Raw genomic sequence first — 27,621 nt, 5'->3', positions numbered from 1 at the left:
CATAAGGTCAGAAGTGGGGATGACTGCACAGTGTTCAGCACCATTCGTGACTCCTCAGATACAGAAGCAGTCCGTGTCCATATGCAGCAAGGCCTGGTCAATATTCAGGCTTTGGCTGATGAGTGGCAAATAAAAGTTTTGCCACACATGTGCCAGGCAGTGACCATCAAGAGAGAATCTAACTACTTCCCCCTGACATTCAATGACATTACCATCGCTAAATCCCCCACTATCAAGATCCTGGAGAGTTACCATTAACCAGGAACTAAACTGGACTAGCCATATAAATACTGTGGTTAAAAGAGAAGGTCAGAGGCTGGGAATTCTGTGGAGAGTAATTCACTTCCTGACTCCCCAAAGCCTGTCCACCATCCACAGGGCACAGGTCAGGAGCTTGATGGAATACTCTCCACTTTCCTGGATGAGTGCAGTTCCAACACTGAAGGAGCTCAATACCATTCTCAAGGACAGTTAAGGATGGGTGATAAATGCTGGCTTAGCCAGCAACGCCCACATCCCATGAAAGAATAAAAAAAAACATCCAGGACAAAGCAGCCTGCTTGATTGGCACCCCATCCATCATCTTAAACATTCACTCCTTCCACGACCAACACAGAATGGCAGTCATGTGTACCATCTACAAGATGCACTGCAGCAACTCACCAAGGCTCCTTTGACTTTCCAAACTCATGATCTCTACCACCTAGAAGGACAAGGGCAGCAAACGCATGGGAAAACCACCACCTGTAAGTTCCCCTCCAAGCCACACACCATTCTGACTTGGAATTATATCGCCATTCCTTCACTGTCACTGGGTCAAAATCTTGGAACTCCCTTCCTAACAGCACAGTGGGTGTCCCTACACCACATGGACTACAGCTGTTCAAGGAGGCAGCTCACCACCCCCTTCTCAAGAGCAATTAGGAATGGGCAATAAATCCAGGCCTAGCCAGCGATGCCACATCCTATGAACAATTTTTTAAAAAATGTTTTACCAACTTTAATTTCTCATTTAGTGTCTCAGCCTTTCATGCTCTCGTTGTTTTCTCTCCTTTCTGTCTTTCTTTTTTATTCCCTTTCCATAACATTTACTATTTCCTGCCTCTTCTCACTTTCTCTTTTCTCCCTTTTCTTTCTCTCCCTGTTCTCCCTCACTAGCACTCTCTCTCTGCTTTCCCATTATTTGTTCATCTTCTCATTTTCATGCCCTTCCCTACCTTTTCTTTCTCTTTCCTTTGTCTTCAATCTTTTACTATTCTCTTTTTTACTGTCTCACTCAGTTTCCCTTTCTCTCTCCCACTCGTTTTCTCTTTCCTATTCATTTTTTCTTCCTTGATTTCTATGTTATCCAATATCTTTTCTCTTTCACTCCGTCTCTTTCACTCTCTTCATGCTCCGCTCCTCCCTCTCTTGTATTCTGTGAGGATCAGACCTCTGGCTCTGTTGTTGTTTCACCAGAAAATCATCAGAGTTGCAACATCAAAGTGCAGGTGAAAATGATGTTAGTTTTTTTAAGAACAGACAGCTCTGATGCTTATTTCGCTAATTAGAGCTCTGAGTAAAAACACAACTGGTTTACTGAGTTCTTGCAAAATGGTTTAAAATGTCCCCAATCAATTTCTTTCAATAGGTCTCATAGCATTGTCATTACTTCTGTTGGAGAAAAATGCATCCAAGCAAAGAGGATTCTTCATTATTGCAGGATGGGGGTGAGAAAACTTCGAATCTTTCATTTTTGATGTTTGCTCCAAAAGTTTATTTTTGGGAGTGGGAAATTATTTTGCATGTTCAAATCATATCTGTGGGTGCAGGAAATGATTGTTTAAGTCAACAGCAAACTAAAGAAGAGTGGGACAGAGAGACATGCTATTTATTTTATATGATTATGGCGGAAGTAATGTTTCCACCCCTGTTTATTCGTCTGTAAACAATGCATTTCAAAGGTTGTGGACAGATTTCAACAAAACTTGGTACACAGGTAGGGTATGGCCCAAGGAAGAACTGATTAGTTTTTGGTGATGATGCGAATCCGAATCCTGGAATTTTTTAAAGGATCTTGCCATCTATTAGTCCAAGCCTGGATATTATCCAGGTCTTGCTACATAAGGACGCAGACTGCTTCAGTATCTGAGGAGTCACAAATGGTGCTGAATATTGTGCAATCATCTGTGAACATCGCCACTTCTGACCTTATGATGGAGGGAAGGTCATGGATGAAGCATCTGAAAATCGTTGGGCCTAGGACACTACCTTGGTGATCTCCTGCAATGATGTCCCAGGACTGAGATGATTGACCTCCAACAACTATAACCATCTTCCTTTGTGCTAGGTATGACTCCAACCAATGGAGAGTTTTCCCCCTGATTCCCATTGACTCCAGTTTTACTAGGGCTCCTGGATGCCACACTTGTTCAAATGCTGCCTTAATGTCAAAGGCAGTCACTCTCACCTCACCTCTTGAGTTCAACTCTTTTGTCCATGTTTGGATCAAGGCTGTAATGAGGTCAGGAGCTAAGTGGCCCTGGCAGAACCCAAACTGAGCATCAGTGAGCAGGTTATTGCGGTGTAAATGCCTCTTGATACCGTTGACGCCACCTTCCATCACTTTGCTGATGCTCAAGAGTAGACTGGTGGGCCGGTAATTCGTCTGGTTGGATTTGTCCTGCATCCTGTGGATAGGACATACCTGGGCAATTTTCCACATTGCTGGATAGATGTCAATGTTGTAGCTGAACTGGAACAGCTTGGCTAGAAGTGCTGCTAGTTCTGGAGCACAAGTCTGCAGTACTATTGCCAGAATGTTGTCAGGGCTCATAGCCTGTGCAGTATCCAGTGCAAAGCTCAGGTCATTTGACGGTACTGTTATTTGTTACTGGCATTTGTACAGGTAGATCTACAGCAGGATGAATCAAATCCCATAAAAGTAAGATGCTCAAGCTGTTTAGAGGAGCAACTGACACCACTAAACTTGTAGGTATCCAAAGCAGGCCTAATTTTGCAACTCTAACACTTTATTTCACACCTTTATACGTGCTGTCACAGCAGTGCTTGCATGTTAACCAGAGGCATCCATCTTGAAACCAATGTGATCCAAAACCTTGATACCAGTACTGAAAGTCTGTTTTAAAGATTGATTATAAGTTTTCTGCCCATGGTCAATGTTACTAAGACCCTGATGGTCATCTCAGATAGTATTCCTTTTTAATTTCTTTGGCAATGCATTATTGTGATCCATTATTCTAGCAATTAATAGTTCCATGTTTTTGTTTTATTAGAATACCAGCATTCATTATGGGAATGCTATTGATTACTGGTCGTCCAAATACACAAACAGTGGGAGATTCAGCATTCTTTTATGGAAATACTCAGGTATGAATTAAATGGCATTTTCTGAATCACCCTCAAAGTATATAAGATCCTGTATATGCTGTACTTCTAGCATCGAAATTCAATCTACAGAGATCCACATTTCCTTCCAACTGTTGTACTAGAATAATTCAAACCAGTGTTGCATTTATTACTGACATACAAGTGAAAAGAAAGGTGAAAGTAATTTACTTTTGATATACTTTATTTTGAAATGCTTGAAATTTGATAGTCTATAACTGTTGGAGTCAAGATAGAATATACTACTAAAATGTAATGCTTAAATTGTCAAAAGAAAACCCTAAAAAAATCTCCGAGGATTGGTGAGCTTTAATAGTTACGGCTTACAATGACGGAATCCTCAGGAAACATGGAATTTACGGCACAAACAGTCCTTTCGATGGGTCTTCATGCTCCATGCGAGTCTCTACTCATTTTATTTACCTCGTCTTACCCTATCAGTATATTGAGTTGAAGAACAAAAGATCTTTCAGATTACTTGTTAAAGAACAATTGAAGCTGAGAAATATCACTGCAGGCTGGCTATTGCTCTGTGCTCACCCAGTGATTTTTTTTTGTAGTGTGGGGTACCTATGGACCATTATTTAGGTCAGTCTTAATAGCTGGCACCAATAGAGCAGCTCTAGGGTGCACAACTTGTGCACTGAAATAGCTTAGGAGAAGAGCAGATTCACAAAATGACGGGCCCTGATGCTGCTGGTTTGCTACGAACACAAGAAAATCAGACGTAGTTTCTTAGATTTTCTTTAGGATAAAAGGGGAGAGGTAGTTTGATCTGAGAGTATTGAAACTCCCTCCATTTTTCAATCATAGGACAAAGTTGTACGCAAAGAACTTTCTGCAGTGGTTTTTTTAGGTTCTGAGCCATAAAAATAAATTAGCTCCCAAAGTTCAATCAGTGCTTAGTTAACTGATCTCAGTCAGGGAGGCATAAGTGGACCTATAATTAGCCTCAGTGACATGGAAGAGAACAATATCTTTGTGAAATTGCCAATAAAGGAGTAATTATATTGTAATTTGCTACATTAAGGCAATGTCTATCTATTATAACATTAATTAGGTTTTTGAAAGATGCATCTGCAATACATTATGGTATTTGCTAAAAAATTAGATGGATGGGTAAAATTTAGCATATGTAGTCTCACTGCTCACTAATGTTAGCAAGATTGTTCATATAATTATAAAGCAGCATAGTTCCAAGTTTTATGTCAACACATGACTAATTGTGGAAATGCAAGGTATTCTTTGTTGTAGTTGAATTGGCTGAAGCTCCAATTTTGTCTTAGCTGGGATTTGGGAAAAATAACTTTAATTGAAAAGCAGCACTGCAAATATCCATTATTTTTCTATTATGTTTTTGCAACTTATGTACAGTCTTGCATGGAATGAAACATCCCAAGGCAATTCACAATAATCAGCGATTGTTGGCGGGGCGGGGGGGTTGAAATACGGAAGTGAGTAAAGGGTACCCACACTGAACAATAACTAAGCAGAAACTTAGGGAAAAAGACTTGATATTTGACTGGAGAGTTGAATTTTGAAGAGGCTTTTAGTGGTGTAAAGAGATGTGTAGTGTTTCAGAAGAGATTTTCAGCATGTATGGTCATGATGGTTCATGGATCTGCCACTGCTGGTGGATCGAAGGCAGCTGGGGATGGAGCATTGCACAGCAATCCACACAAAGAGGAGTGAACTGGGAATGTTAGAGCTGCAGGAGATTACAGAGGTAAAGTGGAAAGATGCCAGGGTTTTATAATCAAGCTAATGTTTTTGCATTTAATGTGATGGGAAATGAGCCAGAGCCAGAACTGGGGTCTTAGAGATGCTAACAACAAAACTTTATATGAGTTGGGAACTGTGCAAGCTGCAACTCAGAAGGTTGGCTGGAAGAACAGGTCTCCCAGTGACAAAGGCAAGGATGTGGGTTTCATCAGCGATGTGGTTAAGCAGGGAAAAATGAGACAGGATTGGAAAAACTGATCAGAGTCTTTGCTGTCTCCTTTCTGACTTTCAGGGCTTGAAGACTTAATTGCCTTAATTCCTGCTAATCTGTTCAGAACTAAAAGCTTTTCTACAGTTATTTCATAGTGTCACAGAGTCTTAAAGACCAGATTGCGTCCATTTGACCTGTCATTCCTATACTGGCACTACAAAAGAGCTGTCCACATTAGCCTCAGCTTTTTCCCTATAACCATGCACATTGGTTCTCTTCAAATGTATGTCCAATAGTATAAAAGCAAAACACTGCGGATGCTGGAAATCTAGAACAAAAACAAAAATACGTGGAAAAACTCAGCAGGTCTGACAGCATCTGTGGAGAGAAACACCGTTGACATTTCAAGTCCAAATGACCCTTCATCAGAACTAAAAAATATAGAAATGAGATGAAATATAAGCTGGTAGAAGGGGGTGGGACAGGTAAAGCTCGATAGGGAGCCAGTGATAGGTGGAGGCCAAGAAGAGACTGCCAAAGATGTCATAGACAAAAGGACAAAGGGGTGTTGACGGTGGTGATATTATCTAAAGGATGTGCTAATGGGGACATTAAGGGTAGCAAGCAGGACAAGCTAGTGGCAGATGATCCTAGTGGGGGTGAGGTGGGGGGAAGAGAACGAAATGGGCTAAAAGGTGGAGATGAAAGAATAGATCGAAATAAATTGCCACCACCAAACACATTTTCCCTTCACCACCACTCCCACCCCCCACCCCCTGGCGGCTTTCTGCAGGGATCATTCCCTCTGGGATACCCTGGTCCACTCCTCCATCACCCCCTACACCTCAGCCTCTTCCCACGGCACATTCCCATGCAACCGCAGAAGGTGCAACACCTGCCCCTTTACTTCCCCCGTCCTCACCGTCCAAGGGCCCAAATGCTCCTTTCAAGTGAAGCAGCATTTCACTTGCACTTCCCTCAATTTAGTCTACTGCATTCGTTGCTCCCAACGCGGTCTCTACATTGGAGAGACCAAACGCAGACTGGGTGGCCGCTTTGCAGAACACCTTCGGTCTGTCCGCAAGCATGACCCAGACCTCCCTGTCGCTTGCCATTTCAACACACCACCCTGCTCTCATGCCCACATGTCCGTCTTTGGCCTGCTGCAATGTTCCAGTGAAGCTCAACGCAAACTGGAGGAACAGCACCTCATCTTCGGACTAGGCTCTTTATAGTCTTCCGGACTTAATATTGAGTTCAACAATTTCAGATCATGAACACTCTCCTCCATCCTCACCCCCTTTCCAATCCCCCCTTTTACAATAATTTATAATTTTTTTACAAATATATTTTTTTTTCCCACCTATTTTAAAATTTATTTCGATCTATTGTTTCATCTCCACCTTTTAGTCCATTTTGATCCCTTCCCCCCACCCACACCCATGAGGGCCATCTGCCACTAGCTTGTCCTGCTTGCTACCCTTAATGTCCCCATTAGCACATCCTTTAGATAATATCGCCACCGTCAACACCCCTTTGTCCTTTTGTCTATGACATCTTTGGCAGTCTCTTCTTGGCCTCCACCTATCACTGGCCTCCTATCCAGCTTTACCTGTCCCACCCCCTTCTACCAGCTTATATTTTATCTCATTTCTATATTTTTTAGTTCTGATGAAGGGTCATTCGGACTCGAAATGTCAACTGTATCCCTCTCCGCAGATGCTGTCAGACCTACTGAGTTTTTCCAGGTTTTTTTTGTGTATGTCCAATAGTCTTTGGAATCCTAAGGAATTGGATTCCACCACTATTTCAGGTAATGTGATCCAGAATGTCAAAACCCAGTATGAAATAATAGCTCCATATTTCTCCTCTGGGTCTTCTGCCAACTTATTTTAAAGCTATGACCTCTGGCTACCAATCCACTTGCCAGAAGCAACAGTTCTCCCTACTTACTCTGTCAAAACTTCATTACTTAAAATATCTCTATTACGTCTCTCCTTAATCATCTCTTGTTCTAAGGAGAACAATCCCAGCTTCTTCAATCTCCACATAACGGAAACCCCTCATCCCTGGTGTCGTGCTGATGAACCTTATCTGTTGCCTCTCCAAGGCCTTGACATCCTTCCTAAAGTGTGGCTCCCAGAATAATAGAAAATAATCTAGCTGAGCCTAACAAGTGATTTATAAAGGTTCGGAATGACTTCCCTGTTTTCATATTCACTGTCCCTATTTACAAAACCTAGTATCCCATGCACTTTCTCAATTGTCTAATCAACTTGCCCTGCCATTTTCAAAGATTTGTGCATATGTATTCGCCAGTTCATTCTGCTGTCACAACTCCCTCAAAAAGTTCCATTTAGATTATACTATTTCTCCACCCTGTTCCTCCCAAAGTGTATCACTTCACACTTAAATATATTAAGTTGCATCTTCATATGTATGCCCATTTTAGCAGTCTGCCTATGTCCTTCTGAAGTAAGTTACTATCTTCATAACTATTTACTATGTTGTCAAATTCTGTATCATTTGCAAACTTCAACATTGTACTGCTTATACCCATTGATATTGATATAGAACGAGAAAAGCAATGGTCCTGATAAAGATCCTTGGCAGATTGCACTGTCGTACTTTCCTCCAGCCAGAAAAAAAAATCTATTCACCACCACCCTTTGTCTCCTATCCCTTGGCCAATTATGCACCCAATTTACCACTGTAGGCCATGCTCTGCATTGTATATCTACTTTTACATTTTTACCATCATTTTTTTAAAAATGGCACAAACATGTAATGTTTCTGCCATACTGTTATCTTTCACAATTGCATTCTGACTTTCATCTAAATTTTCTTCAAATACTCTTTTAATTTTATTTCAACTCTTCCAATGTACTCCTGGCCAGCCTTTCTCGTGTTTACACTCCATCATCCAAAACTCTACTGTCGTGTCTTAACTCACACAAGGCCTGAATTTTTGCAGTGATGGCAAGGTTCTCCAGCTTAGCCAAAATGGTTCTGGAGCCCCAATTCCAGAAGTGCCACCCTTGAACCCAGCACCCACCGTTTTTGCTTCGGTGGGGGGGGGGGGGCAAACAGGGACAAGTTGTAATTTGCACATCTGTGGTTCATGGAGGTAGCTGCACATGTAAGAGTGCAGCTGTCTTCAAACACATCCAGTTTTCGTTAGCAGGATATCCAAAACAAGACTTGTGGGCTTTATACTTTTCAAGAGAAAGTCTAAACTTATCAGAGTTCTTTGTAGCGGTAAGGTTCCCTTTTGGGGAGGTCCAGAGACACCTTTGGGAGAGGTCAAGTGCCCTTTGGGATTGTTAAAATTAGATATGAATGTGTGTAAGAAGTTGATGAACTCATTGGAACTGTCAAGCTGCCAAGGCATTTAAATCCCCTTGGAACTGTCAAGGTTTTTAAATCATTTGGCCTTTAAATTTTAAACAAAGTCTGTAGTTTTTAAAAAATCAGTGTTTGCCTGAGGTCCATCCATGGTGGATGTAGGTTGAATTAGCATGGAGGGTGTAAGGGCAAACGGTGGTAGGTGGGGGCCATTGGTTGACATAAGTTGGCACTAAGGTGGCATAGGGGCTAGTAAGGGTCGTGGGGTGGGCAGAGAGGAATAGGTTGGCATGAAGGGCATAAGAAACCATGGGGGTGAGCTGGGTGCTTGAAGTGGCAAGAGTTGGCTTGGATGAAGCATATTGTGTGTGTGTGTGGGGGGTGGGGGGGCTAGCGGGCTTTTTTTCGCAGCCAGGACAAAGTGCCAAAGCGCTGAGGCCAGCCTCAGCGCACCCCTCCCCCGCCCCCACTCCTGGACCATCTGTGTTACTTTCTCTCGAGTCGGGTTTGTGAAGTGTGGGACTTTTCCTGACCCTGCACTCCCAACTTGGGAGCAAAGATTCAGGCCCAAGTCCCAATCATCCAGCATTCTCATGCTCACTGGCCTACATTGTCCCCTGGTTAAGCAAGGCCTTCATTTTAAAATGCTCATTTTTGTTTTCAAATCCCTCCATGGCCTCGTTCTCCCTATCTCTGTAGTGTCCTCTAATCAAATTATCCTTCCAAATCTAACTGCTGCTCCAATTCTGGCCTCCTGCACATTCCTGACAAATGAGTAATCACTCTCTGTGTGGAATTGTGTTTGCCTTTATATCCCTGGTAATGTGACAAGCCATGATCCAAACAAAAACCCTTGTTTCTGTATTTAACTTATTGGATATGTCAAAAGCATTCTTGTGACCTCCTACACTTCCTACTGTTAAATAAACATTCCACCATATTAAATGTTGCATAATATTTACTGCACAGAAACAGACCAAACCTCAGCCCACTGTACTTCATCTACATTTGTGAACATATTCTTCTACTTCTTTCTTTCTCATATGTTCATCTAACTTCTCCTTGAGTTCTACCTTCTAACCACACTTTAGGCAGAATTTTCCCCCTGTCGGGGGGGGGTGGAATTGATGGGTAGTCGCGTGCGGGTGCACTTCTGATCGGCGCCCCCAATCGGAGGCACAGGGCCATTTTATGTGGGCGGGCCAATTAAGGCCTGCCCAGTGTGATGTCCACAGGTTAGCTCTATGCACTCCCTGTGCAGGCGGGTGGGGGGGGATGCCTAAAATTGAGAGTGTGCTTTTTTGCGCATGAGCACGAAAGAGCGCATTCATCTCCCTGAGGCTAAGTGCTGCCTCAGGGAGATGGCCTCTACTTTCAAAAATATTAAAAATAGAAGAAAAAAATGTTCCCTTACATGGCCCCTCGTGTCAACATCACATGAGTTGGGACATGTTCATAGTTTCCAAAAAAACTTTATTGAAATTTTTAAAACCCTACATGAAGCCTCATCCCACCTGTGGATGAGGTTTCATGTTTTTTCTAATTCTCTCTGGGGTTCCTGGCCTGCCCGCCAACCTTAAGGTTGGACAGGCAGGCCCAACGCAAACTGGAGGAACAACACCTCATCTTCCGACTAGGGACTTTACAGCCTTCCGGACTGAATATTGAATTCAACAACTTTAGGTCGTAAGCTCCCTCCCCCATCCCCACCCCCTTTCTGTTTCCCCCTTCCCTTTTTTTTTCCAATAAATTATAAAGATTTTCCTTTTCCCACCTATTTCCATTATATAAAAAAAAACCCCCACTAGAGCTATACCTTGAGTGCCCTACCATCCATTCTTAATTAGCACATTCGTTTAGATAATATCACCAACTTTAATTTTAACACCTATGTGTTCTATTGTACTATTGTCGTTGACATCTTTTGATGATCTGCTTCTATCACTGCTTGTTTGTCCCTACAACCACACCCCCCCCCCCTCCACCTCTTTGTCTCTCTATCTCTCCGCCCCCCACACACACACCTTAAACCAGCTTATATTTCAACTCTTTCTTGGACTCGAACGCAAGTTCTGTCGAAGGGTCATGAGGACTCGAAACGTCAACTCTTTTCTTCTCCGCCGATGCTGCCAGACCTGCTGAGTTTTTCCAGGTAATTCTGTTTTTGTTTTGGATTTCCAGCATCCGCAGTTTTTTTGTTTTTATCTCTGTGTTTAATTGACTGCCACTGCTCTTCAAGAAATGCCTACCTCCTTGAAGAAGTTCTGTTCCTCTCTGCGACAAGATTTCCGTATCTCTCTGTTGTCTTGCTCACCTTCCTTGCTTTCCATTTCCCTCCTAGTGTTTGACAAGGTGTTTACTAAAACCCGCTTTCACAGCCATATCTCCTTTCCCAGTGACTGTCTCCGTCTCCGACTTACCCCACGTGGATTTCAACTGAAATTCCACCCCTCATGTTTCGAACCCACCCAGGATTACAGGTATCTCCGGGACATAAAACGTTTCTCGGACTGCTGTTCCCGTCACATTCTGAAATCCACACTCAGTGCCATGCGCCGCCATATGAACACACTCGACCTCTCCCTCCAGCAGCACCGCCGTACCCTTTTTCAAAGCTGCGCGTGCCCCCAGTTTCATTTTATCCTTCGGCTCATCCGACGCCTCAACAAGAAACTTTTTCTCTTTCTCTCAAGTGCTAAGGAACGCAAGCTGCAACAACTCATCGACACCAACACCCATCTAGGACCCTCCACCCCTGCCTGTTCCTCCGTCCCCACCCTTTCTTCCAATCCCAACCCCAGCCGTGTATTCACTATACCCCCTGACCTTCCCCTCTCCGATGCTGAACGTCCAGTGCTCAGCAAAGGACTTAGTTTCATACCCTTACGCCCTCACCTCAATGAATTTCGGGCTCGGCATGATGCTGAACTCTTCTTCCGCCGTCTTCGTCTCCGGGCTCACTTCTTTGGGCAGGAGTCCTCTCCCAGTTCAACGGATCCTTTTACCCATCTCCAATATTCTCCCTCCACCTGGACCCCTCCCTCTGAATTCTTACCTTCTCTTGATCTTTTCATTGAGAACTGTCGGCGCGACATTAGTCGTCTCAATTTCTCTGCTCCTCTCACCCATTCTAACCTGTCTCTCTCTGAACTTACTGCACTCCATTCTCTCAGGTCCAACCCTGACATTGTCATCAAAGCCGCTGACAAGGGTGGTGCTGTTGTTGTCTGGCGCACTGACCTCTACCTCGCGGAGGCTGAGCGTCAACTCGCAGACACTTCCTCCTACCTCTCCCTGGACCATGACCCCACCACTGAACATCAAGCCATTGTTTCCAGGACTGTCACTGACCTCATCGCCTCTGGGGATCTCCCTCCCACAGCTTCCAACCTGATAGTCTCCCAACCTCGGACGGCCCGCTTCTATCTCCTACCCAAAATCCACAAACAGAACTGCCCCGGTAGACCGATCGTCTCAGCTTGTTCCTGCCCCACAGAACTCATTTCTCGTTATCTTGACTCCCTTCTCTCTCCCCTTGTCCAGTCCCTTCCCACCTACATCCGTGATTCCTCTGACACCTTACGTCACATCAACAATTTCCAGTTCCCTGGCCCCAACCGCTTCCTCTTCACCATGGACGTCCAATCCCTCTACACCTCCATCCCCCACCAGGATGGTCTGAGGGCCCTTAGCTTCTTCCTCGAACAGAGGCCCGAACAATCCCCATCCACCACTACTCTCCTCCGTCTGGCTGAACTTGTTCTCACACTGAACAATTTCTCCTTCAACTCCTCTCACTTCCTCCAAATAAAAGGTGTGGCTATGGGTACCCTCATGGGCCCCAGCTATGCCTGTCTCTTTATGGGGTATGTGGAACATTCCTTGTTGCAGTCCTACTCCGGCCCCCTTCCACAACTCTTTCTCCGGTACATCGATGATTACTTCGGTGCCGCTTCATGCTCTCGTCAGGACTTGGAAAAATTTATTAATTTTGCTTCCAATCTCCACCCCTCCATCATTTTCACGTGGTCCATCTCTGACACTTCCCTTCCCTTCCTTGACCTCTCTGTCTCAATCTCTGGTGATAGACTGTCCACCAATATCCATTACAAACCCACCGACTCCCACAACTATCTCGACTACAGCTCCTCACACCCCGCTTCCTGTAAGGACTCCATCCCATTCTCTCAGTTCCTTCGCCTCTGTCGCATCTGTTCCGATGATGCTACATTCAAAAACAGTTGCTCTGACATGTCCTCCTTCTTCCTTAACCGAGGTTTTCCACCCACGGTCGTTGACAGGGCCCTCAACCGTGTCCGGCCCATCTCCCGCGCATCCGCCCTCACGCCTTCTCCTCCCTCCCAGAAACATGATAGGGTCCCCCTTGTCCTCACTTATCACCCCACCAGCCTCCGCATTCAAAGGATCATCCTCCGCCATTTCCGCCAACTCCAGCATGATGCCACCACCAAACACATCTTCCCTTCACCCCCCTTATCGGCATTCCATAGGGATCGCTCCCTCCGGGACACCCTGGTCCACTCCTCCATCACCCCCTACTCCTCAACCCCCTCCTATGGCACCACCCCATGCCCACGCAAAAGATGCAACACCTGCCCCTTCACTTCCTCTCTCCTCACCGTCCAAGGACCCAAACACTCCTTTCAAGTGAAGCAGCATTTCACTTGCATTTTCCCCAACTTAGTCTACTGCATTCGTTGCTCCCAATTTGGTCTCCTCTACATTGGAGAGACCAAACGTAAACTGGGCGACCACTTTGCAGAACACCTGCAGTCTGTCCGCAAGAATGACCCAAACCTCCCTGTCGCTTGCCATTTCAACACTCCACCCTGCTCTCTTGCCCACATGTCTGTCCTTGGCTTGCTGCATTGTTCCAGTGAAGCCCAACGCAAACTGGAGGAACAACACCTCATCTTCCGCCTAGGGACTTTACAGCCTTCCGGACTGAATATTGAATTCAACAACTTTAGGTCGTAAGCTCCCTCCCCCATCCCCACCCCCTTTCTGTTTCCCCCTTCCCTTTTTTTTCCAATAAATTATAAAGATTTTCCTTTTCCCACCTATTTCCATTATATAAAAAGAAACCCCCACTAGAGCTATACCTTGAGTGCCCTACCATCCATTCTTAATTAGCACATTCGTTTAGATAATATCACCAACTTTAATTTTAACACCTATGTGTTCTATTGTACTATTGTCGTTGACATCTTTTGATGATCTGCTTCTATCACTGCTTGTTTGTCCCTACAACCACACCACCCCCCCCTCCACCTCTTTGTCTCTCTATCTCTCCGCCCCCCACACACACACCTTAAACCAGCTTATATTTCAACTCTTTCTTGGACTCGAACGCAAGTTCTGTCGAAGGGTCATGAGGACTCGAAACGTCAACTCTTTTCTTCTCCGCCGATGCTGCCAGACCTGCTGAGTTTTTCCAGGTAATTCTGTTTTTGTTTAGGTCCACTAATTACTTTAATTGATCTGTCAATGGCCTCAATTGGCCATTGACAGGTCGGCAGGCGCACAGCTGATTTTGCTGCGCCCCCACCTTGCTGAAAATTTAAATGGGGCGCAGTGACGTTGGGAGTTCCGCCCAATGTCATCGCACGTCATTTTACACATAGACAAGCAGGCCCCGACCTCACTCACTGACGGTAAAATTCTGCAATGTGTGTAAAGATGTTTCTCCTTAATTCCCTATTGGATTTATTAACAAGTGTCTTATACTTATGACCCCAATTCTGGTCTCACCTGCAAGTGGAATTATTTTCTCTACTTCTGTACTAACAAACCCTTTCAAAATCTTCTTTCAAGTCATCCCTCTTTCTAAAACAAAGAAACCCCTACCTGTTCAATCGTTTCTGATAAGTGTAACCTCTCAGTTCTGGTGTCATTCTAGTAAATCTTTTTTGAACCTTTCCCTGTACCTATATGTATCTTTTTTATAATACTGTATCAAGACCAGAACTGTTCTCAAAACTCCAAATGCAGTCTAACCAAGATCTTATAAAAGTTTAGCATAACTTCACTGCTATTCAACTCCATTATTTAAAGAAATCAGGCAAGGGTTAGAATGGAATAATTTTAGAAGTGTCAAGACAGAGGCAGCAACAGATGAAGAGTAAAAGTGGAAAGGCAGCGCCATGGTTCTCAGATACCTCCCAGGAATATGCTGCGGGTGGTAAGGGCCCACAGAGAGTTTCTGTTCACTGTGGACTGAAGGAAGAAGGGAACCTCAGAGAACAAGTAGGTGTGGCTGGAAGTGATAGAGAATGTTAGCAGCAGGTGTTTGGTGCCTCACTTCTGAATATAGTGCCAGAAGAGTTTCATGACCTGACCAGGGCAGGAATGGTATGTGGTTCGCCAGATTCAAAGCAAACTCCCTCACATTGCCTTCCCAGCCTTCTCCTGCACATCATTCTCAAACCAGCACACTTTGCAGGTGCACCAATCCCTGTGTCTCAAGCCATCGCCCCATATTTCCATCTGACCAGCCACCACTGACACTCATCTTATTACCATGTCACACCCATCCCTCATAGTGACCCTCTACAAATGTTGTTCTTCCATACTTCTATAAAACTATTCCACTTCTCACACTCCTAGGACTCTTTCTATCTTTGCAAGAGAAGAAAGCACAGAACAGCAGGGAAAAGCAGAAAATGAGGGCTTCCAGTCATAGGCACCTTGACAGCTTTGGAGGAAGAACTGGAGATATACCAGTCTCAGCATACAGGATCATTAATGATGGAGAGAAGAGAGTCTCCAAGCCACCTGGTGACACAATTAAAAATTACACAGCCACATGCCATACAATAATTACACATCTAGGGTGGAATTTTAACTGTAGGGTGCACTTCCAGATGGTGGAACATGAAGTGGCCGCCACCTTAGTTCTCTTGCTTTTTGCTGGTTCCCATGTGATTACAGTTAGAATATAAAGTGCTGGCAATGTGCACAGCAGACACATGCAATCACACGGTGGTGAAGCTTTTCAGTGGCAAAATCTGCCATCAGCTGACAATGCAGGTACTGCCAGGCTACAAAAGAAGCCTCATGGACAAGCAGGAGGCTCTTCATCACAACCACAACTTTCCTGCCCAATTCCATTTCCATTAGCATGAGACTTATTGAGAGCACAGAGGTGGCACGGGTGTTTTTCAAATTTAGATTTTACACTTGTAGATATTCCACATTACATGTGTATTAGGGTTATTTGTTGAGATTAGCTGAGTCAGAGAGCTATATGTACTGGCGGCCTCATGGTTAGCACGCTTTGATGGTTACATGGGAGTTAGAGACATCTGTTTATAGTGGAAGAAATGATGATGTATTTTTGCGTTCATGCTTCATTTAATTCTTTTATTCATTTAGGGGAAGTGGGCATCGTTGGTGAGACTGACATTTATTGCCCATCTCTAATTGCCCTTGAGAAGGCAGTAGTGAGCTGTCTTCTTGAACTGTTGTGGGTGTAGGTACACCCTCAGTGCTGTTAGGGAGGGAGTTCCAGAATTTTGACCCAGTAAACGTGAAGGAACGACAATATATTTCCAAGTTAGGATGGTGAGCGGTTTGGAGGGGAATTCCAGGTGTTGCTGTTCCCATGTGTCTGCTGCCCTTGTCCTTCTAGTTGATAGTGGTTGTGGGTTTGGAAGGTGCTGCTAAGGAGCCTTGGTGTGTTTTTGCAGTGCATCTTGTAGATGGTACACATTGGTGCCACTGTGCATTGGTGGTGGAGGGAGTGAATGTTTGTAGAAGGGGTGCCAATCAAGTGGGCTGCTTTGTCCTGGACGTTGTCAAGCTTCTTGAGTGTTGTGGAGCTGCACTCATCCAGGCAAATGAGGGGTATTCTATCACACTCCTGACTTGTGCCTTGTAGATGGTGAACAGGCTTTGGGGACTCAGGAGGTGAGTTACTCCTAGGATTCCTAGTTCCTGACCTGCTCTTGTAGCAGTATTTATATGGCTAGCCCAGTTCAGGTTCTGGTCAATGGTAACCCTCAGAACATTGATAGTGGGGGATTCAGTGATGGTAATGCCAATTAATGTCAAGGAGTGATGGTTAGATTCGCTCTTGTTGGAGATGGTCATTGCCTGGCACTTGTGTTACTTGGCACTTGTCAGCCCAAGCCTGGATATTGTCCAGGTCTTGCTGCATTTGGGCATGGACTGCTTCAGTATCTGAGGAGTCACGAATGGTGCTGAACACTTTGCAATCATCAGCGAACATCCCCTAGCTTGGTGATAATGGTACATTAGGGTATATGCCAGGCCATGAGCTTACAGGTTGTGTTCGAGTACAATTGTGCTGCTGCTGATGGCTCACAGCACCTCATAGATGCCAAATCTTGAGTTGGTAGATCTGTTCAAAATCTGTCCCATTTACCATACAACATGATGGAGGGTATACACAATGTGAAGACAGGACTTAGTCTCCACAAGGACTGTGCAGTGGTCACTCCTACTGATACTGTCATGGACAGATGCATTTGTGGCAGGCAGATTGATGAGGGTGATGTCAAGTATGTTTTTCCCTCTTGTTGATTCCCTCACCACCTACTGCAGACCCAGTCTAGCAGCTATGTACTTTAGGACTCAGCCAGCTCAATCTGTGGTGGTGCTACCAAGCCACTCTTAGCAATGGACATTGAAGTCCTCCACCCAGAATACATTCTGCACCCTTGCCACCCTCAGTGCTTCCTCCCTCTCAGTGGTGTTGAACATGGAGGAGTGCTGACTCATCAGCTGAGGGGATGGTACATGGTAATCAGCAGGAGATTTCCTTGCCCATGTTTGACCTGATGCCATGAGACTTCATGGGGGCCGGAGTCAATGTTGAAAACTCCCAGGGTAACTCCTTCTCAACTGTATACCACTGTGCCACCACCTCTGCTGGGTCTGTCCTACTGGTGGGACAGGACATACCCAGGGATGGTGATGGTGGTGTCTGGGTCATGATCTGTAAGGTATGATTCTGTGAATATGACCATATCAAGCTATTGCTTGAATAGTCTGTGGGACAGATCTTCCAATTTTGGCACTAGCCCCCACATGTTATTAAGGAGGACTTTGCAGGGTCAACAGGGCTGTGTTTGCCGTTGTCATTTCCGGTGCCTAGGTCGATTCCAGGTGCTCTGTCCACTTTCATTCCTTTTTATTAACTTTTTAGCGGTTTGTTACAACTGAGTGGCTTGCTGAGCCCTGTCAGAGGGCATTTAAGAGTCAACCACATTACTGCAGATCTGGAATCACCTGTAGGCTAGGTCAGGTGAGGATGACAGATTTCGTTCCCTAAAGGACATTTATGAACCAGATGGGTTTTTAATTCCACATTTTTATTAAATTCAACTTCTGCCATCTGCCGTGGTGGGATTCAAACCCAGGTTCCCTGGGCATTACCCTGGGTCTCTGGATTACCAGTCCAATAACAATACCACTACACCACCACCTCCCTCTTATGTTGGTCTCCAGTGTTGTACTCACTCTGTGCAAAATGGCTCAACAGGACCTCCCTTCGATGCATTGTAAAGGACATTGTCCAAAATCACTCTCAGCGGGGTTAATTGAAAGGTTGTAGGTGAATTCAAAGCCCTGCAAAGACCCAGCCAGGCAACACCCTGAGATGGACCCACATTTCAAGAGTACTTACATTGCCCTTTAGGCTCCTTATTTTCTTACCTTGACCGTTCCCACCACTCACTATCACAACCAGGACGCCGAGTCCTTCCCTCTTACAGTTCTCCATGCCCCCACTCTACAAGCCCCCTCACCACTGATTCATCCTTGCAGCTCTCGGGCCTCTGTGTAAGCTGCCATTCTCCCGCTCCCCGCATCATTCCACAGATTTCAACAAGGAAAACTGCTGACCTCAGATACAACTGCCCAAACCCCACTGTTGCATGCCACCTTTAAACGAATGTGAACCAGGTGCCACAACATTCTCATGTGCCATTGACTTTAAGGTAGGACGTAATTTAAAAAACGGTTTATGCTAACGAGTATTCATGGCATGCAAATGTCTGACAAGTGGGAACCCGCCACAGGACAGCATGAGACCTGACACACCACAAAAACACAGCTGACTTAATTTCTGCATCTCAGCCCACCATCGGGAAATCAAAATTTCAGCATCCACCTAATTCGGTTACCCAACACGCCATGTTTCCTGTTCTTGCAGGCTCCATAAAATCTGTCGACTTGATGTCAGCAACCACTGTACAGATCATCATATTTCAATGGTAATTTAGAACTTTCTCACCCTGTTAGTTCTATTTCATGCCTTTCATCTCCCACAGATCCTAGAAGTGTCCCACAGGAGCCGGTGCCGCAGCAGTTCATTCACTCGAAGGAAGCACTACCACACAACTCACGCACCCTCCACCAGCTCAGATGCACACAACTCAGTAGGGATGCCAAATCAGGAATTTGGGTTATCACATGGTGAAGCACACATCACAAATGAACAGGAGCAGGTGGTAGAGACAGGGATAGCAGGACCCTCTGAGCTCTGCTCAGCTGTGTGCAGATGCTAAACCTCAGGGACCATAGAGGAAGAGAACGATTTGAGAGCAACTGCAGAAAAGGTGTAAATTTCTGTCAATCTTTTTTCCAGAGACACTATTATTAGAGAGAGATTATAGGAATCCATCTCCATCATAAGTACAATGATATCTTGGGTCTCGACGCTGATGTCTATGTCATGGGAAAAGTGACATATACCCGAGGGATCAGATGCAGCAGGCAATCAAGTGCATGTTGGTCCTGACCAATAGCCTGCACACTCTGACTGCCATCTTAAGCAGGATGGTGGAAAGCCTCACCTTGGTCATTCAGCACCTCTGTAAAGTACAGCCAAATGCTGTCCAGCCCTTAGCTTACGGGGAACTTGCAGGTGGACTATGAAAAGTAAGATAGAGAAAGAACGCATGGAAGTGGGGACAATGCTCAAAACGCTTCCACTTACCACTCCTTTCCTTTGCCACCCCACCCCACACCCCAACCTCCCCCAACAGAGCCTCATATGCTGTCTCCTGTCCTGATGGCTGAGCCTAACCTTGCAGAGGGACAGGCAGGGGCAGTCTTTGAAGGGGGCCATCACAGGCTTCAAAACCTAGAGGGTACCAACCACAAGCATCTGGGCAGTCAGATCAGAGACTGCCTCAAATTCTGCTAAAGCTACTGTGATTGCCCCACATTGGAGAATTTCGGTTATAACTTGGGTTATTTAACATTGTGTTACATTGTCACATTTCTGTTCCGTGTTTACAAAGAGTGAATTTTATTTCAATACTCCATTGTCCTTTCTTTTCTTTGTTGCCTACTACCTTCAATTGGAAGAGATGGATATGTAGGCTGTTGGCGCACAATAGGTTCAGCATTGGTGTGCCAGATGACTGCAATGCCTCTGGTTAGCTGAAGTGTGCCTGAATCAGTCTATCCCAAGCATTCCTGGCAACTAAGAGAGCGACTACAGGTGTCCTTGTCACATCAGCCCCTCCTCCTGTGGTTCTTCCTCTTCATTCTCTTCTTCCAAAGATAAGGAGGGGCCATTACCTTCCTCCTGTTGGTGTTCATTCCCTCTGGTGCATACTGAAAGGGACTCCCAGACTTGTCCAGGCTTCTGGATCACAGCCTCAATATCCCAATGGCTTGCTCAATGACCACTCTTGTGCTTATGTAGATTTGGTTTCCTGGCATGTCAGTGGTAGGACTTTTCACAGGTATCGTCAGCCATGTCCTTAGAAGGTAGTCATTATCTTCAAAAAGCCACCCACTGACTCTGCTCAGAAGTGCGAACATCTGTGGGAAACAAGCACAGAATAAAGGAATCAAGGCACCTTCCTGATCCGCCTTGTACAGACATGCATGATAATTTTTGATGGTTGCATACCAGCTGAAAGCTAATGGAGTGATGATGAACTGATTGATAAATACTGCCCATTGCTCTGAGGATGCTTTGATTGTCACATGGGTACAATCTATAATTCACTCTACATATGGGAAGCCAGCTGGAGCAATAAATCTTAGGGCCCTCTCATTTTTGAAACAAATCTCATCATGGAGAAGTGGCAAATATAGTATCCGTTACCAAGAAGATGTACCTGTATACAAGAGATCGTGAAATTCTGGAAACGTCATCTGGAAGGTACCAGAGGTGAAAAAGTTCAGGGCTGTGTTGACTTTGACCCCTGGTGGGAATGCATGCCCATCTTGGTCCAGTTAGGATGCCCTTCCAGGAAGCTGTAAATGTCAGCATCCACCTGACTGATGCTCAGTCATGTCCAAAAGGCTAATCCTCTGAACGTATACCCTGTGTTGGGGTGTTGCTTCCTGTGAGCTGGAGCTCTGTGCTCGTCCCCTTTGTCCTGTGGAGTGACAAATGGTTGGGGAGAAGGCTGGTGCTGCTCCTGCCTTTGCTGGTGCTGCTCCTCCTGTTCCTCATCAGGGATCCAAGGTGAAGCTGTATAATTGGCTCCCATGCTGCTGGGAAGTGCAAATCAAAGGCCAAAAACTCCAAGGCAGCAGAAATGACCTCCACTATATTGGGAATCACCTCCAAAGCAGTGAAGCAGAACAAGTCCTGTGAGAAAGAGCCATTCGCTTAGGATAGGAAGCAGCTGCCGTATCACAGTATTTAAAGCCTTGTTTGCCTGTCAGTTGCTCAATCTCGCCAATCCCTGCTGTTCTCTCACCTTGTCTTACCTGGCAAGTACCAGGAAACTCGTGCACTCAGAGTTAAAGACAGAATCCAGGGATTAAACTTCACTTAGTTGCCTTTTAACATAATTAAATGTCGGAGCTGCCTGTCCCTCGGGTGTTTCCCATGTGTTATCGAACATACTGAAGTTAAACGTGAAAGTCAGGTTCCTGCCAACTTCCTGACATGCCAGTTTTTTCTGTTTTTTGCACCCACCACCCATATAGACACCCACCCACCAATGTTCCATCTAAATTTTCTTATTACTGTGCGGCCTACAAGGAAGTTTACTTTCTTGTTCATGGGCAGCTTATATTTTAGAAGTTGCTGAACTTCCTCGAAGTTGGGAGGAACTTGTTTATTTCAAAGCAGGTTACCTTGCAGATTACTGCGCAGCCATGCATGCACACACCTTAATAGAAACATTGGGACCCGCCCTAGCAGGTCAAAATTCATGCCTGTGTGTCCAGCTCTGATGTCATTTGGCTGCTTGTTGTAAGAGATGTTTCCCTCAAACATGTCTGCGTAAAAGTTTGAATTTTATAGGCTTCTTTTGGTTTTAGTTTTATTGATTTATTTCTTTTCCACTGCTCCCTTTGGATTTTAGGAGAACAATTTTGCTTCCGATCTGCAATCTAAACACTTTGCTGCAAAGTTACTGCAGTCTTGCACTTTCAGTCAGCTGCAGGTCATCACTGCCATCACTGAGCCCCAACTAGATCATTTTCTATATCTACTTATCACTCCTCCACTGTTGTTAAATTATCAGGCACCTTATTCAACATCCAGTACTGGATGAGCAGAAATTTCCTCTAATTAAATATTGGGGAGACTGAAACTATTGTTTTTTGTCCCCACTCCAAATTTTGTTCCCTAGCTATCAACTCCATCCCTCTCCCCAGTAACAGTATGAGATTAAGTCAGTCTGTTTGCGATCCTGGTGTCACATTTGACCCTGAGATGAGCTTCTGACCTCATATTCACACCATCATGAGGACTGCCTATTTCCACCTCTGTAATTTCAATCATCTTCACCCCTATCTCAGCTCCTCTATGGCTGAAATCCTCATTCATGCCTTTCTTACCTCTAGACTTGACTATTTCATTGCACTCTTGGCTGTTTTTAAAAATGTATTCTTTTACAGGATGTGCGCATTGCTGGCTAGGTCAGCATTTATTGCCCATTCCAAATTGCAAATCCCACATTCTACCCTCCATCAACTTGAGGTCATCGAAAGCGCTGCTGCCAATGTCTTAACTTGCAGCAAGTCCTCTTCCCCTCTCACCCCTGGGCTCATTGATCTACATTGGCTCCCAGTCAAGCAACATCTTGATTTTAGACTCTCATCCTTGTTTTTCAAACCCCACAATGGCCTTGCCCTCCTTCTCTGTGTAGTCTTCTCTAACCTCACAACCTTCCAAGATGTCTGCACTCTAATTCTAGCCTCTTGTGCATTACAAATTATAATTGCTTCACCATTGGTGGCTGTGCCTTCAGTTGTCGAGGCCCCAAATCTGGAATTCCCTCCCTACACCTCTCCGCCTCTCTACCTCACTTTCCTTCTTTATGACTCTTCTTAAAACATACCTCTTTGATCAAGCTTTTGATCATCTGATTTAAAATCTCCTTATGTAGCTCAGTGTCTTTCTTTGGTTTATACTGCTCCTGTGAAGCACCTTGGGACATTTCATTGGGCATTATTTAATGGAAGCAATGTTCTTGCCTGTGTCACCTCTTTTCAGTGACGCCCACCATATTATATGACACTCAGGCACTTAACTGGACAGCAAAGGGCCTTCCCCAGGATCAAGGACCCTGGGGGTGAAGGTCCCACCCACTGGCAGCTGCTAGCCAATCAGAGGCCAGTAGTTCCATTGAACAGCAGCACCACTCAAGAGGGCAGTAGCTGCTACTGGTATGACCGATGCCCACTGGATCTTAGGCCACAGATGAGTGATGACAGGAAGGGTATCACGGTGTGGGGTCACAAGTCGGGGTAAGAGTTGTGAGGAAGGTTGGGGTGAGGGAGTCAGCAGCAAGAGAAGGGAGCCGGTTCCCAGCGGGCATCCCCTTCCCAATGCCAGATCCCTCAATCAGGCACTGAGTGCCTTTGAACAAGGGACACTCCCAGCCCCTCCCTGCCACCACCCCCCTCCACAGAAGCCCGCAAGCAACTGCATTGGGATTTGTTTGTCATGCTACCTGCATGGGTTAATACCAGCAGTGGTGGGATGAGACCCTTAAGTGGGCATTAAGTGGACTTAATCAGGGTGTGGGTGGGAAAGTGGCGGTGTCCCCACCCTCACCTTCCTGATTAAATGCCCCTGCCACTAAACTTGTCATGGAGGAGGGCCTTAAAAGTGCTATATAAATATAAGTTAATGTTTTTCAGTTCCTTCCATGTTTTCCTTTATTCCATTTGCTCCCTGCCTATTGTGTTTTTGGCCACAACTGCTTCATCCCACCACTGGGTTCTCAACCTGTTCAATGACCACTCATCATTGCCAGCCCTAAGCCCCTCTTATCTGCTGCATTCTTCTAAAGGCCTGACTGCAGACCACAGCCAGCAGAAGTTCGTCATCTTCCTGAAATTTAACTTGTATGACAGTGTAACATTACAAATGACATCCTCTGGACTGGGATAAACCATGTGTTCCTTCAAACTCTCACCCAACACCCCCACCATCCCAGACCTCCTTGTGGCCTCTGAAAAAGCCGACTGTGCCATTATTCTTCAATGTTTCTCTCCTCTGTGGGCTGCCCTTGCTTGGTTCCATGTATGCCTGTCTGACTGAAGCCAGAAAACCTTCAGCAATGGCTTCTTCTCCGGGTCCCATATCAGTACCTCCCAAGTCCTCCCATGATCTATCTTTGGCCCCTTCCTACTGCCTCTTGGTGGCATCATCTGCAGACTTCCACAAGTGCAGTGATGACTACCACCTCAACCAATGGAATCATGGAATGGTTAGAGCACAGAAGGAGACATTTAACACATCAAGCCCATGCCAACTCTCTGCAAGAGCAGTTTAACTAGTTCCACTCCCTTGCCCTTTTCCTGTAACCATGCACATTTTTTGCCCTCGGGTGTTTATCCAATTTCCTTTCAAAAGTCCCTCCACTGCTTCCCCCTACCACTCCATTATCAGACTGCTTTTCCAACATCTTGTTTTCTATGAGCCAAATTTTCCTCCAATTAAACATTGGGAAGACTGAATCCATTGTTTCTTGCCCCCTACTACAAACTTCTTATCCTTGTCATTATTTCCACCCACCTCTCCCACTTCCCCCTCCCTCTGATTCTGGCTCCCTGTGCTGCGAAGCTTAACATCGTAAGTTTTGGGTTTCAGTAACAGATTGCTTATTGATGATGTACATAGTTTCAATCATCAGCTAGGGCTTCCCATGCAGAATAAGGTAGATTGTACAAAGTTTTGTATAGTAGAACTAAAATGCTGCAATAAAAGAAATTGCTTGTACATTAGAACTCCCATAAATATATGATTCATGTATGATTAGAATTATGACCAGAAGTCTGTTTGCCACAAGAGTATTGGGCTGTACTCTGTATTTGTTATTACTCTGACCCTCAAATTCACATTGCTTGAAGGGCTATGGTGCATGTGTTTTTCTTTCCTCCTTCACATGTTTCCCGTTTACAGGTTATTAGTACTACAGTGGTACTGTCATGTAGCATTGTTCTTGCGGGTTCATCATTGATGTTACTGAGTCGGAACAGACAAGATAATGCTTACCAGATACTACAGCGCAACTCTATTTCCAGCAATACTAGTGTGAATCCTAGATTGAAAGAAATCCAAACAACAGCTAAAAATATAACATCTGATACAGAATTTGCAACTGGAGAAGGTGAAAGTCTTTTTTGTTTACATTATATAGCATGGAATGACAGATATGGGATTTATTAACTGTTTCCTCCTTAAAACTTCTATATGTTGTGTTTTTTAATTAGGTAAAGATGGCCTGGATTATTCCCTTGCCTCCCACCCTTTGTCCACAGTGTGCTTGTGTTTTGTTTTTTTCTTCAGTGCTGAATCCTAGGATTAGCTTAGAATCATCAAAGCAGAAGGGTTGGATGGCCATTTTATAGACAATCATTTAGCCTATGTAGACTCAGCATATAATTCCAAATATCTTAGAACATTGTCAACATCAGTATGCAAAACACATAGACTACTAGATAGTTTAGTTAAATCAGTATGATTTAGCAACGTACAATCTGGCTTATGTTTGTCCATAGCACATTTGACCTCATCAGACAAAGGTGCCATAAGTGAAGATTTGAGGTGCACTGACCTATTCAAAACCGATTGAGAAGTGCTCAACTACAATGTGACCAGTTGAATCCTAGTAGGTAGAACCCCTAGGCAGGGCTCAATATCCACTTGGATGATGCTTGACTGTCAGCCAATCAGCCTTTTTTCCCATTTTCAATATTTTTATATCAAGTAAAGAGAAATGTTCAAAGAAAATGAACAAAAAACACTTTTGTTTAATGTTTTAATGATTTTCCTCCAGGTCACAACCAGAGTACTAAATACTGTTGTGGCTACCTCATTATAGTAAAGATATGATCATTTGGGTGAGGGTGCAGAGGAGATGTATGAGGATAGTGCCGGGAATGGAAAATTTTAGATATGAGAAAAAGTTGGATGTTCTTTGAAACAGAGGAGACTGAGGTGAGATTCAATTCACAAAGTTGTGAGAAGCCTAGATATTGTGGATAGCAAGGACCTTATTTCCCTTAGCAGGCAGGTCAATAACCATGGGGCAGAGATTTAAGGTAATTGGTAGAAGGATTAGAGGAGAATTGAGATTTCCTTTACACCCAGAGGATGGCGGGGAGTGATCTGGAACTTGATGCTTGACAGGGGTGATAGAGGCAGAAACTCTCATCACATTTAAAAAAAAATACTTGGATATGCACTTACAAAGCCACAAATCAAGAGCTGGAGAGCGGGATTAGGCGGGATATCTTAATAAAAACAAAAAACTGTGGATGCTGGAAATCCAAAACAAAAACAGAATTACCTGGAAAAACTCAGCAGGTCTGGCAGCATCAGCGGAGAAGAAAAGAGTTGACGTTTTGAGTCCTCATGACCCTTCGACAGAACTAGGTGAATCCCAGGGAGGGTTGAAATATAAGCTGGTTTAAGGTGGTGGTGGGGGGTGGGGGGGTGGTGGGGGTTGGGTGCGGGGAGAGAAGTGGAGGGGGGTGTTGTGGTTGTAGGCAAAAGCAGTGTTAGAAGCAGATCATCAAAAGATGTCACAGACGGCAGAACAAAAGAACACATAGGTGTCGAAGTTGGTGACATTATCTAAGCGAATGTGCTAATTAAGAATGGATGGTAGGGCACTCAAGGTATAGCTCTAGTGGGGGTGGGGGGAGCATAAAAGATTTAAAAATATTTTAAAATAATGGAAATAGGAGGGAAAAAGAAAAATCTATATAATTTATTGGAAAAAAAACAAAAGGAAGGGGGAAGAAACAGAAGGGGGGTGGGGATGGAGGAGGGAGGTCAAGACCTAAAGTTGTTAAATTCAATATTCAGTCCGGAAGGCTGTAAAGTGCCTAGTCGGAAGATGAGGTGTTGTTCCTCCAGTTTGTGTTGGGCTTCACTGGAACAATGCAGCAAGCCAAGGACAGACATGTGGGCAAGAGAGCAGGGTGGAGTGTTGAAATGGCAAGCGACAGGGAGGTTTGGGTCATTCTTGCGGACAGACCGCAGGTGTTCTGCAAAGCGGTCGCCCAGTTTACGTTTGGTCTCTCCAATGTAGAGGAGACCGCATTGGGAGCAACGAATGCAGTAGACTAAGTGAAATGTTGCTTCACTTGAAAGGAGTGTTTGGACGGTGAGGAGAGAGGAAGTGAAGGGGCAGGTGTTACATCTTTTGCGTGGGCATGGAGTGGTTGCATAGGTGGGGTTGGGGAGTAGGGGGTGATGGAGGAATGGACCAGGGTGTCCCGGAGGGAACGATCCCTACGGAATGCCGACAGTGGGGGTGAAGGGAAGATGTGCTTGGTAGTGGCATCATGCTGGAGTTGGCGGAAATGGCGGAGGATGATCCTTTGAATGCGGAGGCTGGTGGGGTGATAAGTGAGGACAAAGGGGACCCTATCATGTTTCTGGGAGGGAGGAGAAGGCGTGAGGGCGGATGCGTGGGAGATGGGCCGGACACGGTTGAGGGCCCTGTCAACGACCGTGGGTGGAAAACCTC

General features: G+C 44.9%; 1 protein-coding gene across 9 annotated transcripts in view; it reads left to right on the top strand.

Annotated features, from left to right (window-relative positions):
- LOC121284928 (integral membrane protein GPR155-like) overlaps positions 1-27,621 on the top strand; it is an 83,275-nt gene that overhangs the window by 40,310 nt on the left and 15,344 nt on the right. For all 9 annotated transcript variants that reach the window (XM_041200858.1, XM_041200856.1, XM_041200857.1 and 6 more), the window contains 3 exons: positions 1,631-1,709; positions 3,276-3,369; positions 25,044-25,251. In XM_041200858.1, the coding sequence (XP_041056792.1) occupies positions 1,631-1,709; positions 3,276-3,369; positions 25,044-25,251 (381 nt within the window). The remainder of the gene's footprint in view (positions 1-1,630; positions 1,710-3,275; positions 3,370-25,043; positions 25,252-27,621) is intronic.

The sequence above is a fragment of the Carcharodon carcharias genome, chromosome 12, assembly GCF_017639515.1.
Source record: "Carcharodon carcharias isolate sCarCar2 chromosome 12, sCarCar2.pri, whole genome shotgun sequence".
In the NCBI taxonomy this organism is placed as follows: domain Eukaryota; kingdom Metazoa; phylum Chordata; class Chondrichthyes; order Lamniformes; family Lamnidae; genus Carcharodon; species Carcharodon carcharias.
Note: the sequence above shows the minus strand (reverse complement) of the source record. Positions and strands in the feature narration are given on the sequence as shown.